General features: G+C 39.2%; 1 protein-coding gene across 4 annotated transcripts in view; it reads right to left on the reverse strand.

Moving 5' to 3' along the window:
- TMEM45A (transmembrane protein 45A) overlaps nucleotides 1-15,691 on the reverse strand; it is a 116,589-nt gene that overhangs the window by 8,327 nt on the left and 92,571 nt on the right. For all 4 annotated transcript variants that reach the window (XM_032631627.1, XM_032631629.1, XM_032631626.1 and 1 more), the window contains one exon: nucleotides 14,968-15,113. In XM_032631627.1, the coding sequence (XP_032487518.1) occupies nucleotides 14,968-15,113 (146 nt within the window). The remainder of the gene's footprint in view (nucleotides 1-14,967; nucleotides 15,114-15,691) is intronic.

The raw sequence follows: 15,691 nt of genomic DNA on the forward strand, positions 1-15,691 counted from the left end.
ATCCCACTACTGGGCATATACCCTGAGAAAACCAAAATTCAGAAAGAGTCATGTACCAAAATGTTCATTGCAGCTCTATTTACAATAGCCTGGAGATGGAAACAACCTAACTGCCCATCATCGGATGAATGGATAAAGAAGATGTGGGACATATATATAATGGAATATTACTCAGCCATAAAAAGAAACGAAATTGAGCTATTTGTAATGAGGTGGATAGACCTAGAGTCTGTCATACAGAGTGAAGTAAGTCAGAAAGAAAAAGACAAATACCGTATGCTAACACATATATATGGAATTTAAGAAGAAAAAAAATGTCATGAAGAACTTAGGGGTAAGACAGGAATAAAGACACAGACCTACTGGAGAACAGACTTGAGGATATGGGGAGGGGGAAGGGTGAGCTGTGACAGGGCGAGAGAGAGTCATGGACATATACACACCACCAAACGTAAGGTAGATAGCTAGTGGGAAGCAGCCGTATGGCACAGGGATATCGGCTCGGTGCTTTGTGACCACCTGGAGGGGTGGGATAGGGAGGGTGGGAGGGAGGGAGATGCAAGAGGGAAGAGATATGGGAACATATGTATATGTATAACTGATTCAATTTGTTATGGGGCAGAAACTAACACACCATTGTAAAGCAATTATACCCCAATAAAGATGTTAAAAAAAAAATGGTGCTGGGAAAACGACATCCACACACAAAAGAATGAAACTGGACCACTATCTTACACCATACACAAAAATTAACTCAAAATGGATTAAAGTCTTGACTGTAAGATTAAAAATAAAATAAAATAAGAATAAAAATAAAAATCTGAGAAGAAAACATGGGTGGTAAGCTCCTTGACATCACTCTTGGTGAAATTTTGGCGATCTGACTCCAAAGGCAGTAGAAGCAAACCTAAACAAATAGGATTACACCAACTAGAAAGCTTCTGCACAGTGAAGGAAAACATCAACAAAATAAAAAGGAAGCTTTCTGATGGGAGAAGATATTCATAAATCATACCTGATAAAAGGTTAATATCCAAAATATATAAAGAACTCAGACAACCCAATAACCACCACAACAAAAAAAATCCAATTTAAAAATAGGCAAATAGCAACTTTGGGATTCTCTATGTAGAGTATCATGTCAACTGCAAACAGTGACAGCTTTACTTCTTCTTTTCCGAATTGGATTTCTTTTATTTCCTTTTCTTCTCTGATTGCTGTGGCTAAATCTTCCAAAACTATGTTGAATAAGAGTGGTGAGAGTGGGCAACCTTATCTTGTTCCTGAACTTAGTGGAAATGGTTTCAGTTTTTCACCATTGAGGACAATGTTGGCTGTGGGTTTGTCATATATGGCCTTTATTATGTTGAGGAAAGTTCCCTCTATGCCTACTTTCTGCAGGGCTTTCCAAAGATGCTACCAGAAAACTACTAGAGTTAATCAATGAATTTGGTAAAGTAGCAGGATACAAAATTAATGCACAGAAATCTCTGGCATTCCTATACACTAATGATGAAAAATCTGAAAGTGAAGTCAAGAAAACACTCCCATTTACCATTGCAACAAAAAGAATAAAATATCTAGGAATAAACCTACCTAAGGAGACAAAAGACCTGTATGCAGAAAATTATAAGACACTGATGAAAGAAATTAAAGATGATACAAATAGATGGAGAGATATACCATGTTCTTGGATGGGAAAAATCAACATTGTGGAATGACTCTACTACCCAAAGCAATCTACAGATTCAATGCAATCCCTATCAAACTACCACTGGCATTTTTCACAGAACCAGAACAAAAAAATTCACAATTTGTATTGAAACACAAAAGACCCCAAATAGCCAAAGCAATCTTGAGAACGAAAAACGGAGCTGGAGGAATCAGGCTCCCTGACTTCAGACTATACTACAAAGCTACAGTAATCAAGACAGTATGGCACTGACACAAATACAGAAAGATAGATCAATGGAACAGGATAGAAAGCCCAGAGATAAACCCACGCACATATGGACACCTTATCTTTGATAAAGGAGGCAAGAATATACAGTGGAGAAAAGACAGCTTCTTCAATAAGTGATGCTGGGAAAAATGGACAGGTACATGTAAAAGTATGAGAGTAGAACACTCCCTAACACCATACACAAAAATAAGCTCAAAATGGATTAAAGATCTAAATGTAAGGTCAGAAACTATCAAACTCTTAGAGGAAAACATAGGCAGAACACTCTATGACATAAATCACAGCAAGATCCTTTTTGACCCACCTCCTAGAGTAATGGAAATAAAAACAAAAATAAACAAATGGGACCTAATGAAACTTCAAAGCTTTTGCACAGCAAAGGAAACCATAACCAAGACCAAAAGACAACCCTCAGAATAGGAGAAAATATTTGCAAATGGAGCAACTGACAAAGGATTAATCTCCAAAATGTACAAGCAGCTCATGCAGCTCAATAACAATAAAACAAACAACCCAATCCAAAAATGGGCAAAAGACCTAAATAGACATTTCTCCAAAGAAGATATACAGATTGCCAACAAACACGTGAAAGAATGCTTAACATCATTAATCATTAGAGAAATGCAAATCAAAACTACAATGAGATATCATCTCACACCAGTCAGAACGGCCATCATCAAAAAATCTAGAAACAGTAAATGCTGGAGAGGGTGTGGAGAAAAGGATACACTCTTGCACTGCTGGTGGGAATGTAAATTGATACAGCCACTATGGAAAACAGTATGGAGGTTCCTTAAAAAACTACAAATAGAACTACCATACGACCCAGAAATCCCAGTACTGGGCATATACCCTGAGAAAACCATAATTCAAAAAGAGTCATGTACTGAAATATTCATTGCAGCTCTATTTACAATAGCCAGGACATGGAAGCAACCTAAGTGTCCATCATCAGAGGAATGGATAAAGAAGATGTGGCACATATATACAATGGAATATTACTCAGCCATAGAAAGAAACGAAATTGAGCTATTTGTAGTGAGGTGGATGGACCTAGAGGCTGTCATACAGAGTGAAGTAAGTCAGAAAGAGAAAAACAAATACCGTATGCTAACACTTATATATGGAATCTAAGGAAAAAAAAAAAAGGTCATGAAGAACCTAGGGGTAAGATGGGAATAAAGACACAGACCTACTAGAGAATGGACTTGAGGATATGGGGAGGGGGAAGGATAAGCTGTGACAAAGTGAGAGAGTGGCATGGACATATATATACCGCCAAACATAAAATAGATAGCTAGTGGGAAGCAGCTGCATGGCACAGGGAGATCAGCTCAGTGCTTTGTGACCACCTAGAGGGGTGGGATAGGGAGGGTGGGAGGGAGTGAGACGCAAGAGGGAAGAGATATGGGAACATATGTATATATAAAACTGATTCACTTTGTTATAAAGCAGACACTAACACACCACTGTAAAGTAATTATACTCCAATAAAGATGTTAAAAATAAATAAAACAAAATAAAATAGGCAGAGAATTTGAATAGACATTTTTCCAAAGAAGACATACAGATAACTAAAAGGCACATGAAACAATGTTCAATATCACTAATCATTAGGGAAGTTCAAATCAAAACACCCGTGAGATATCAGCTCATACCTGCAGAATGGCTATTATCAAAAGGGTAAGAAATAGCAAGTGTTGGCCAGGATATGAAGAAAAGAGAACCCGCATGTACTGTTGGTGGAAATGTAAATTGGTACAGCCACTGTGGAAAACAGCATGGAGCTTCCTCAAAAAATTAAAAACAGGGCATTCCTCTTGGCACAGTGGTTGAGAGTCTGCCTGCCAATGCAGGGGACACGGGTTTGTGCCCCGGTCCAGGAAGATCCCACATGCTGCAGAGCGGCTAGGCCCGTGAGCCATGGCTGCTGAGCCTGCGTGTCCAGAGCCTGTGCTCTGCAATGGGAGAGGCCACAACAGTGAGAGGCCCACATACCGCAAAAAAAAAAAAAAAAAGAAAATATTAAAAATAGAACTACCATATAAGCCAGCAATTCCACTTCTGGGTATTTATCTGAAGAAAATGAAAACACTAATTCAAAAAGATAAAGGCACCCCTAGGTTCACTGCAGCATATTTATAATAACCAGGATACGGAAATAACTTAAGGGTCTATCAATGGAAGAATGGATAAAGGAGATGTTTATACATATATGTTTATATATATATATATATAATATAAATATTTTATATTTATATGTAAATAATGGAATACTACTCAGCCATAAAAAAGAATGAAATGGACATTGAGGGTATTACATTAAGTGAAATAAGGCAGATAGAGAAAGACAAATACCATATGATTTCACTTACCTGTGAGATCTAACAAACAAATGAACAAACAAAACAAAACTCATGGATACAGGGAACAGATTGATGGTTGCCAGAATGGGGGGAGGTGGGCAAAAATGGGTGAAGGGGATCAAGAGGTACAAACCTCCAGTTATAAAATAAATAAGCCTTATAGTTTTCAGAGCACAGGTCTTTTGTCTCCTTAGGTATGGTTATTCTTAGGTATTTTATTCTTTTTGATGTGATGGTAAATGGAGTTGTTTCTTGAATTTCTCTTTCTGATGTTTTGTTGTTAGTGTATAGAAATGCAACAGATTTCTGTGTATTAATTTTGTAACCTGCAACTTCACCAAATTCATTGATGAGCTCTAGTAGTTTTCTGGTAGCATCTTTAGGATTTTCTATGTATAGTATCATGTCATCTGCCAACAGTGACAGTTTAACTTCTTTTCCCATTTGGATTCCTTTTATTTCTTTTTCTTCTCTGATTGCTGTAGCTAGGACTTCCAAAACTATGTTGAATAAAAGTGACAAAAATGAACACCCTTGTCTTGTTCCTAATCTTAGAGGAAATGTTTTTAGCTTTTCACCATTGAGTATGATGTTAGCTGTAGGTTTGTCATATATGGCCTTTATTATGTTGAGGTATGTTCCCTCTATGCCCACTTTCTGGAGAGTTTTTATCATAAATGGGTGTTGAATTTTGTCAAAAGCTTTTTCTGCAAATACTGAGATGATCATATCACCTCACACCAGTCAGAATGGCTATCATCAAAAAATCCACAAACAATAAATGCTGGAGAGTGTGTGGAGAGAAGGGAACCCTCCTACACTGTTGGTGGGAATGTAAACTGGTGCAGCCACTATGGAGAACAGTATAGAGGTTCCTTAAAAAACTAAAAATAGAGCTACCATATGATTCTGCGATCCCACTCCTGGGCATATACCCAGAGAAAAACATGGTTTGAAAGAATACATGCACCCCAAAGTTCATTGCAGCACTGTTTATAATAGCCAAGACATGGAAGCAACCTAAATGTCCATCGACAAAAGAATGGATAAAGAAGATGTGGGGGGGGACCTTGAAGATGGCGGAAGAGTAAGACGCGGAGATCGCCTTCCTCCCCACGGATACACCAGAAATACATCCACACGTGGAACAACTCCTACAGAACTCCTACTGAAGGCTGGCAGAAGACCTCAGACCTCCCAAAAGGCAAGAAACTCCCCACGTACCTGGGTAGGGCAAAAGAAAAAACAGAGACAAAAGAATAAGGACGGCACCTGCACCAGTGGGAGGGAGCTGTGAAGGAGGGAAAGTTTCCACACACTAGGAAGCCCCTCCGCGGGCAGAGACTGCGGGAGGCGGAGGGGGGAGTTTCGGGACCGCGGAGTAGTGCACAGCGACGGGTGCGGAGGGCAAAGCGGGGAGATTCCTGCACAGACGATCGGTGCCGACCAGCACTCACCAACCCGAGAGGCTTGTCTGCTCACCCGCCGGGGCGGGCGGGGCTGCGAGCTGAGGCTCGGGTTTTGGTTTTGGACGGAGCTCAGGGAGAGGACTGGGGTTGGCGGCTTGAACATAGCCTGAAGGGGTTAGTGCACCACGACTAGCCGGGAGGGAGTTCGGGGAAAAGCCTGCACCTGCCGAAGAGGCAAGAGACTTTTTCTTCCCTCTTTGTTTCCTGGTGCGCGAGGAGAGGGGTTTAAGAGCGCTGCTTAAAGGATCTCCAGAGACGGGCGCGAGCCGCGGCTAAAAGCGCCAACCCCAGAGACGGGCGCGAGACACGGCTAAAAGCGCGAACCCCAGAGACGGGCGCGAGCCGCGGCTGAAAGCGCAAACCCCAGAGACGGGCGCGAGCCGCGGCTAAAACCGCGGACCCCAGAGACGGGCGGGAGACGCTAAGGCTGCTGCTGCCGCCACCAAGGGGCCTGTGTGCGAGCACAGGTCACTCTCCACACCCCTCTTCCGCGGAGCCTGTGCAGCCCGCCACTGCCAGGTTCCCGGGATCCAGGGACAACTTCCCCGGGACAACGCACGGCGGGCCTCAGGCTGGTGCAACGTCCCGCCGGCCTCTGCCGCAACGTCATGCTGCCTCCGCCGCCGCAGGCCCGCCCCGCACGCAGTGCCCCTCCTTCCCCCATCCCCCAACCCCCGGCCTGAGTGAGCCGGAGGCCCCAAATCAGCGGCTCCTTTAACCCCGTCCTGTCTGAGCGAAAAAACAGACGCCCTCCAGCGACCTACACGCAGAGGCAGGGCCAAATCCAAAGCTGAGCTCCTGTGAGCTGTGAGAACAAAGAAGAGAAAGGGAAATCTCTCCCAGCAGCCACAGAAGCAGCGGATTAAAGCTCCACAATCAACTTGATATACCCTGCATCTGTGGAATACCTGAATAGACAAGGAATGATCCCAAATTGAAGAGGTGGAATTTAGGAGCGAGATCTATGATTTTTTTCCCTTTTCCTCTTTTTGTGAATGTGTACGTGTATGCTTCTGTGTGAGATCTTGTCTGTATACTCTTGCTTCCACCATTTGTCCTAGGGCTCTATCCGTCCATGATTTTTTTAAAAAATTCTTTTTCTTAATAATTAAGTTTAATTGTAATAACTTTATTATACTTTACCTTCGTTCTTTCTTTCTTTCCTTCCTTCCGTCCCTCCTTTAGACAACGAATCACCCCAAATTGAGGAGGTGGTCTCTGGGAGCAGGATTTATGATCTTTCCCCCTTTACCTCTTTTTGTGAAGGTGTATGTGTATGCTTCTGTGTAAGATTTTCTCTGTATAGCTTTGCTTGCAACATTTGTCCTAAGGTTCTATCCGTCCCTTTTTTTTTTTCTAAATATTTTTTAATTCAATAACTATATTATACTTTATTTTATTTTTACTGTATCATCTTTCTGTCTTTTTTCCTTCTTTCCTTCCTTCCTTCCTTCCTGCCTCCCTCCCTCCCTCCCTCCTTTCTTTCCTTCTTTGCTTCTTTCTTCCTTCCTTCCTTTCCTCCTTTCCCTCTTTCTTTACTCATACTTCTACTAATTCTCTCTACTTTTTCTCCCTTTTATTCTGAGCCGTGTGGATGAAAGGCTCTTGGTGTTCCAGCCAGGAGTCAGGGCTCTGCCTCTGAGGTAGGAGAGCCAACTTCAGGACACTGGTCAACAAGAGACCTCCCAGCTCCACATAATATTAAACGGTGGAAATCTCCCAGAGACCTCCATCTTAACACCAGCACCCAGCTTCACTCAACGACCAGCAAGCCACAGTGCTGGACAACCTATGCCAAACAACTAGCAAAACAGGAACACAACCCCACCCATTAGCAGAGAGGCTGCCTAAAATCATAATAAGGCCACAGACACCCCAAACCACACCACCAGACGTGAACCTGCCCACTAGAGAGACAAGATCCAGCCTCATCCAGCACAACACAGGCACTAGTCCCCTCCACCAGGAAGCCTACACAACCCACTGAAACAACCTTAGCCACTGGAGACAGACATCAAAAACAACGGGAACTACGAAAGTGCAGCCTGCAAAAAGGAGACCCTAAACACAGTAAGATAAGCAAAGTGAGAAGACAGAAAAACACACAGCAGATGAAGGAGCAAGATAAAAACCCACCAGACCTAACAAATGAAGAGGAAATAGGCAATCTACCTGAAAAAGAATTCAGAATAATGATAGTAAGGATGATCCGAAATCTTGGAAGTAGAATGGACAAAATGCAAGAAACAGTTAACAAGGACCTACAAGAACTAAAGATGAAACAAGCAACGATGAACAATGCAATAAATGAAATTAAAACCACTCTAGATAGGATCAATAGCAGAATAACTGAGGCAGAAGAACGGATAAGTGACCTGGAAGATAAAGTAGTGGAAATAACTACTGCAGAGCAGAATAAAGAAAAAAGAATGAAAAGAACTGAGGACAGTCTCAGAGACCTCTGGGACAACATGAAACGCACCAACATTCGAATTATAGGGGTTCCAGAAGAAGAAGAAAGAAAGAAAGGGACTGAGAAAATATTTGAAGAGATTATAGTTGAAAACTTCCCTAATATGGGAAAGGAAATAGTTAATCAAGTCCAGGAAGCACAGAGAGTCCCATACAGGATTAATACAAGGAGAAACACGCCAAGACACATATTAATCAAACTGTCAAAAATTAAATACAAAGAAAGCATATTAAAAGCAGCAAGGGAAAAACAACAAATAACACACAAGGGAATCCCCATAAGGTTAACAGCTGATCTCTTAGCAGAAACCCTACAAGCCAGAAGGGAGTGGCAGGACATACTGAAAGTGATGAAGGAGAAAAGCCTGCAACCAAGACTACTCTACCCAGCAAGGATCTCATTCACATTTGATGGAGAAATTAAAACCTTTACAGACAAGCAAAAGCTGATAGAGTTCAGCACCACCAAACCAGCTTTACAACAAATGCTAAAGGAACTTCTCTAGACACGAAACACAAGGAAACGACCTATAGTAGCGAACCCAAAACAATATATAAAATGGAAATAGGAACATACATATCGATAATTACCTTAAATGTAAATGGACTAAATGCTCCCACCAAAAGACACAGATTGGCTGAATGGATACAAAAACAAGACCCTTATATATGCTGTCTACAAGAGACCCACTTCAGACCTAGAGACACATACAGACTGAAAGTAAGGGGATGGAAAAAGATATTCCATGCAAATGGAAACCAAAAGAAAGCTGGAGTAGCAATTCTCATATCAGACAAAATAGACTTTAAAATAAGGACTATTAAAAGGGACAAAGAAGGACACTACATAATTATCAAGGGATCGATCCAAGAAGAAGATATAACAATTGTAAATATTTATGCACCCAACATAGGAGCACCTCAATACATAAGGCAAATACTAACAACCATATAAGGGGAGATCAACAGTAACACATTCATAGTAGGGGACTTTAACACCCCACTTTCACCCATGGACAGATCATCCAAAATGAAAATAAATAAGGAAACACAAGCTTTAAATGATACATTAAACAAGATGGACTTAATTGATATTTATAGGACACTCCATCCAAAAACAACAGAATACACATTTTTCTCAAGTGCTCATGGAACATTCTCCAGGATAGATCATATCTTGGGTCACAAATCAAGCCTTGGTAAATTTAAGAAAATTGAAATTGTATCAAGTATCTTTTCTGACCACAACACCATGAGACTAGATATCAATTACAGGAAAAGATCTGTAAAAAATACAAACACATGGAGGCTAAACAATACACTACTAAATAATGAAGTGATCACTGAAGAAATCAAAGAGGAAATAAAAAAATACCTAGAAACAAATGACAATGGAGATACAACGACCCAAAAGCTATGGGATGCAGCAAAAGCAGTTCTAAGGGGGAAGTTTATAGCAATACAAGCCCACCTTAAGAAGCAGGAAACATCTCGAATAAACAACCTAACCTTGCACCTCAAGCAATTAGAGAAAGAAGAACAAAAAAACCCCAAAGCTAGCAGGAGGAAAGAAATCATAAAAATCAGATCAGAAATAAATGAAAAAGAAATGAAGGAGACGATAGCAAAGATCAATAAAACTAAAAGTTGGTTCTTTGAGAAGATAAACAAAATAGATAAACTGCTAGCCAGACTCATCAAGAAAAAAAGGGAGAAGACTCAAATCAATAGAATTAGAAATGAAAAAGGAGAAGTAACAACTGACACTGCAGAAATAAAAAAAATCATGAGAGATTACTACAAGCAACTCTATGGCAATAAAATGGACAATCTGGAAGAAATGGACAAATTCTTAGAAATGCACAACCTTCCAAGACTGAATCAGGAAGAAATAGAAAATATGAACAGAACAATCACAAGCACTGAAATTGAAACTGTGATTAAAAACCTTCCAACAAACAAAAGCCCAGGACCAGATGGCTTCACAGGTGAATTCTATCAAACGTTTAGAGAAGAGCTAACACCTATCCTTCTCGAACTCTTCCAAAATATAGCAGAGGGAGGAACACTCCCAAATTCCTTCTACGAGGCCACCATCACCTTGATACCAAAACCAGACAAGGATGTCACAAAGAAAGAAAACTACAGGCCAATATCACTGATGAACATAGATGCAAAAATCCTCAACAAAATACTAGCAAACAGAATCCAACAGCACATTAAAAGGATCATACACCATGATCAAGTGCGGTTTAATCCAGGAATGCAAGGATTCTTCAATATATGCAAATCTATCAATGTGATAAACCATATTAACAAATTGAAGGAGAAAAACCATATGATCATCTCAATAGATGCAGAGAAAGCTTTCGACAAAATTCAACACCCATTTATGATAATAACCCTCCAGAAAGTAGGCATAGAGGGAACTTTCCTCAACATAATAAAGGCCATATATGACAAGCCCACAGCAAACATCATCCTCAATGGTGAAAAACTGAAAGCATTTCCACTAAGATCAGGAACAAGACAAGGTTGCCCACTCTCACCACTCTTATTCAACATAGTTTTGGAAGTTTTAGCCACAGCAATCAGAGAAGAAAAGGAAATAAAAGGAATCCAAATCGGAAAAGAAGAAGTAAAGCTGTCACTGTTTGCAGATGACATGATACTATACATAGAGAATCCTAAAGATGCTACCAGAAAACTACTAGAGCTAATCAATGAATTTGGTAAAGTAGCAGGATACAAAATTAATGCACAGAAATCTCTGGCATTCCTATATACTAATGATGAAAAATCTGAAAGTGAAATCAAGAAAACACTCCCATTTACCATTGCAACAAAAAGAATAAAATATCTAGGAATAAACCTACCTAAGGATACGAAAGACCTGTATGCAGAAAATTATAAGACACTGATGAAAGAAATTAAAGATGATACAAATAGATGGAGAGATATACCATGTTCTTGGATGGGAAGAATCAACATTGTGAAAATGACTCTACTACCCAAAGCAATCTACAGATTCAATGCAATCCCTATCAAACTACCACTGGCATTTTTGACAGAACTAGAACAAAAAATTTCGCAATTTGTATGGAAACACAAAAGACCCCGAAGAGCCAAAGCAATCTTGAGAACGAAAAAAGGAGTTGGAGGAATCAGGCTCCCTGACTTCAGACTATATTACAAAGCAACAGTAATCAAGACAGTATGGTACTGGCACAAAAACAGAAAGATAGATCAGTGGAACAGGATAGAAAGCCCAGAGATAAACCCACGCACATATGGACACCTTATCTTTGGTAAAGGAGGCAGGAATGTACAGTGGAGAAAGGACAGCCTCTTCAATAAATGGTGCTGGGAAAACTGGACAGGTACATGTAAAAGTATGAGATTAGATCACTCCCTAACACCATACACAAAAATAAGCTCAAAATGGATTAAAGACCTAAATGTAAGGCCAGAAACTATCAAACTTTTTGAAGAAAACATAGGAAGAACACTCTATGACATAAATCACAGCAAGATCCTTTCTGACCCACCTCCTAGAGTAATGGAAATAAAAACAAAAATAAACAAATGGGACCTAATGAAACTTCAAAGCTTTTGCACAGCAAAGGAAACCATAACCAAGACCAAAAGACAACCCTCAGAATGGGAGAAAACATTTGCAAATGAAGCAACTGACAAAGGATTAATCTCCAAAATTTACAAGCAGCTCATGCAGCTCAATAACAAAAAAACAAACAACCCCATCCAAAAATGGGCAGAAGACCTAAATAGACATTTCTCCAAAGAAGATATACAGAATGCCAACAAACACATGAAAGAATGCTCAACATCATTAATCATTAGAGAAATGCAAATCAAAACTACAATGAGATATCATCTCACACCAGTCAGAATGGCCATCATCAAAAAATCTATAAACAATAAATGCTGGAGAGGGTGTGGAGAAAAGGGGACACTCTTGCACTGCTGGTGGGAATGTGAAATGGTTCAGCCACTATGGAGAACAGTATGGAGGTTCCTTAAAAAACTACAAATAGAATTACCATATGACCCAGCAATCCCACTACTGGGCATATACCCTGAGAAAACCAAAATTCAAAAAGAGTCATGTACCAAAATGTTCATTGCAGCTCTATTTACAATAGCCCGGAGATGGAAACAACCTAAGCGCCCATCATCGGATGAATGGATAAAGAAGATGTGGCACATATACACAATGGAATATTACTCAGCCTTAAAAAGAAATGAAATTGAGCTATTTGTAATGAGATGGATAGACCTAGAGTCTGTCATACAGAGTGAAGTAAGTCAGAAAGAAAAGGACAAATACCATATGCTAACACATATATATGGAATTTAAGGGAAAAAAATGTCATGAAGAACCTAGGGGTAAGACAGGAATAAAGACGCAGACCTACTGGAGAACTGACTTGAGGATATGGGGAGGGGGAAGGGTGAGTTTTGACAGGGCGAGAGAGAGTCATGGACATATACACACTAACAAACGTAGTAAGGTAGATAGCTGGGGGGAAGCAGCCGCAAGGCACAGGGATATTAGCTCGGTGCTTTGTGACAGCCTGGAAGGGTGGGATGGGGAGAGTGGGAGGGAGGGAGACGCAAGAGGGAAGACATATGTATATGTATAGCTGATTCACTTTGTTATAAAGCAGAAACTAACACACCATTGTAAAGCAATTATACCCCAATAAAGATGTTTAAAAAAAAATAAAATAAAAAAAAAAAAAAAAAAAAAAGAAGATGTGGTACATATATACAATGGAATATTACTCAGCCATTAAAAAGAACGAAATAATGCCATTTGCAGCAACATGGATGGACCTACAGATTGTCATACTGAGTGAAGTAAGTCAGATAGAGAAAGAGAAATATCATATGACTGCTTCTCTGCAGAATCTAAAAAATGATACAAACCAACTTATATACAAATCAGAAGCAGACTCACAGCCTTAGAGAATGAACTTATGGTTACCAGGGGGGGAAGGGTAGGAGGGAGAGATATTTAGGGAGCTTGGGACCACTATATTTAAAATGAATAACCAACAAGGACCTACTGTATAGCACAGGGAACTCTGCTCAATATTCTGTAACAAACTAAATGCAAAAAGAATTTGAAAAAGAATAGACACATGTATATGTATAACTGAATCACTTTGTTGTACACCTGAAACTAATACAACATTGTTAATCAACTGTACTCCAATATAAAATTAAAAGTTTCTTTAAAGAATGAGAAAAATAAATAAAATTAAAAAGTCATGGGGATATTATATACAGTATGGTGACTATAATCAGTAATATTGTATTGCAGATTTGAAAGTTGCTAATAAAGTAAATCTTGAAAGTTTTCATCACAGAAAAAATTTTTTGTAACTTTGTATGGTAACAGATGGTATAACTAGACTTATTGTGGCGGTCATTTTGCAATTATACAAAAGTTGAATCATTATGTTGTACACCTAAAACAAGTATAATGTTGTATGTCAATTGCACTTCAATTTAAAAAGAAATCTATCACAGGAAACGGAAAAAAAAACAACAAACAAACACAAGAAGAATCTTCCTTGAGCTCCTATTATGTTGTAGGCAGTTTAAATACATGATCTCATTTAGGTACTATTATTATCTCCATTTTGTAAATGACAAAACTGATATTTAATGTGGTTAAATAGTTTACCCAAAGTCATACAGCTGACAAGCAGCAGAGCTAGGAACATGGATTCTTAGCAATCTGTTATATCGCTCCTCACCCATCATAAAACATTGTATCAAAGTCCTTGTAAAAACATGTACAGTTCAACTGAATCTTACTGTTAGAGACATTACAGGAAATGTCAAATTAACCAGATACTCAAATTTAATGGGAGACATACATGTTGGCCAAAAATGACACCAAGCTTGGGAAGTGCTATAACTGATGTAAACATGGGCAAACGGAGGGCTCACTGCAGGTGTGGGGAGGACCATTTGGATAAGAAAACAGCATATGCAAAGACATGGAGGCACAGAAGAGTGTGCTGAAGGGTAATGCATAGGTTAGGAGCACAGCAGAGACACTTTTTAGCTATTCCAACTTTAAACCAGCATTTATTCTTTTTTTTTTTTTTAGTTTTCTCATTCATTCTATTTTTTATTTTCTTTTTTTAACATCTTTATTTGAGTATAATTGCTTTACAATGTTGTATTCGTTTCTGCTGTATAACAAAGTGAATCAGCTATACGTATACAGATATCCCCATATCCCCTCCCTCTTGCATCTTCCTCCCACCCTCCCTACCCCACCCCTCTAGGTGGTCACAAAGCACTGAGCTGATCTCCCTGTGCTATGCAGCTGCTTCCCACCAGCTATCTGCTTTACATTTGGTAGTGTGTATATGTCAATGTTACTCCCTCACTTTGCCCCAGCTTACCCTTCCCCCTCCCCATGTCCTCAAGTCCATTCTCTATGTCTGCATCTTTATTCCTGTCCTGCCCCTAAAACCAGCATTTATTCTTTTTATTGGAAATGTTTGTGTTTGCAGATAATTTTCTGCTATATTGCCCTGTTTTGTGGAATGCTAAGGAATGAAATACCTCTTTGAACTTAAATTTTGGTAATATCAAGTCTTGATGATCATATACCAAAAAACAGAACTTCCATGAACAAAAATCACTAACTTACCAGGTGACAAAGGCATAAATTGCTCCAATGATGATAATGGCTATTGCATAATGCCAACAAAAGCATATGGTGAGAAACATAACGTTGTCATGATCCACTGAATCCCATGCAGGACCTCCACTGGGGGGATAAAGGACAAACCCAATCTGTAATTTAAAACAAAGAACACACATTAAAAAATACCAGCCATATTCCCAAAGATGGTACATTTCAAAATGTTTCATTTCAGGATTAATGGTAACAGATAACTCCCATTCCCTGAGATGCTACAGATAAGATATCTGCTGCCTGTTTTAGTAATATAGACAGTATCTACTAGATCATATTTTTGGAAAAAATGTTAAGGATATTTACAGATCAATTTTCAAAATATGAATAAGTAATCATTTCAGATGATGTGTTAGGTTTCTAAGCTGTGCAGTTTAACTCAGTTATTTCAAAATCAGAGTTTAAAAAAAAGGTTTTAAAATAAAGCCCACGGGTAACATTATATTCAATGATAAAGACTGAAAGCTTGTCTCCTAAGATCAGGAACAAGACAAGGGTGTCTTATTTTACAAATTCCATTCAACATTGTACTAGAAATTCTAGCCAGAGCAATTAGTCAAGAAAGACAAAGAGCATCCAGATTGCAAAGGAAGAAGTAAAACTATATTCATAAATGACATGATCTTATATATACAGAAAATTCTGAAGAATCCACAAAAAAACTATTAGAGCTAAT

This window comes from Phocoena sinus, chromosome 4 (assembly GCF_008692025.1).
Source record: "Phocoena sinus isolate mPhoSin1 chromosome 4, mPhoSin1.pri, whole genome shotgun sequence".
Classification (NCBI taxonomy): domain Eukaryota; kingdom Metazoa; phylum Chordata; class Mammalia; order Artiodactyla; family Phocoenidae; genus Phocoena; species Phocoena sinus.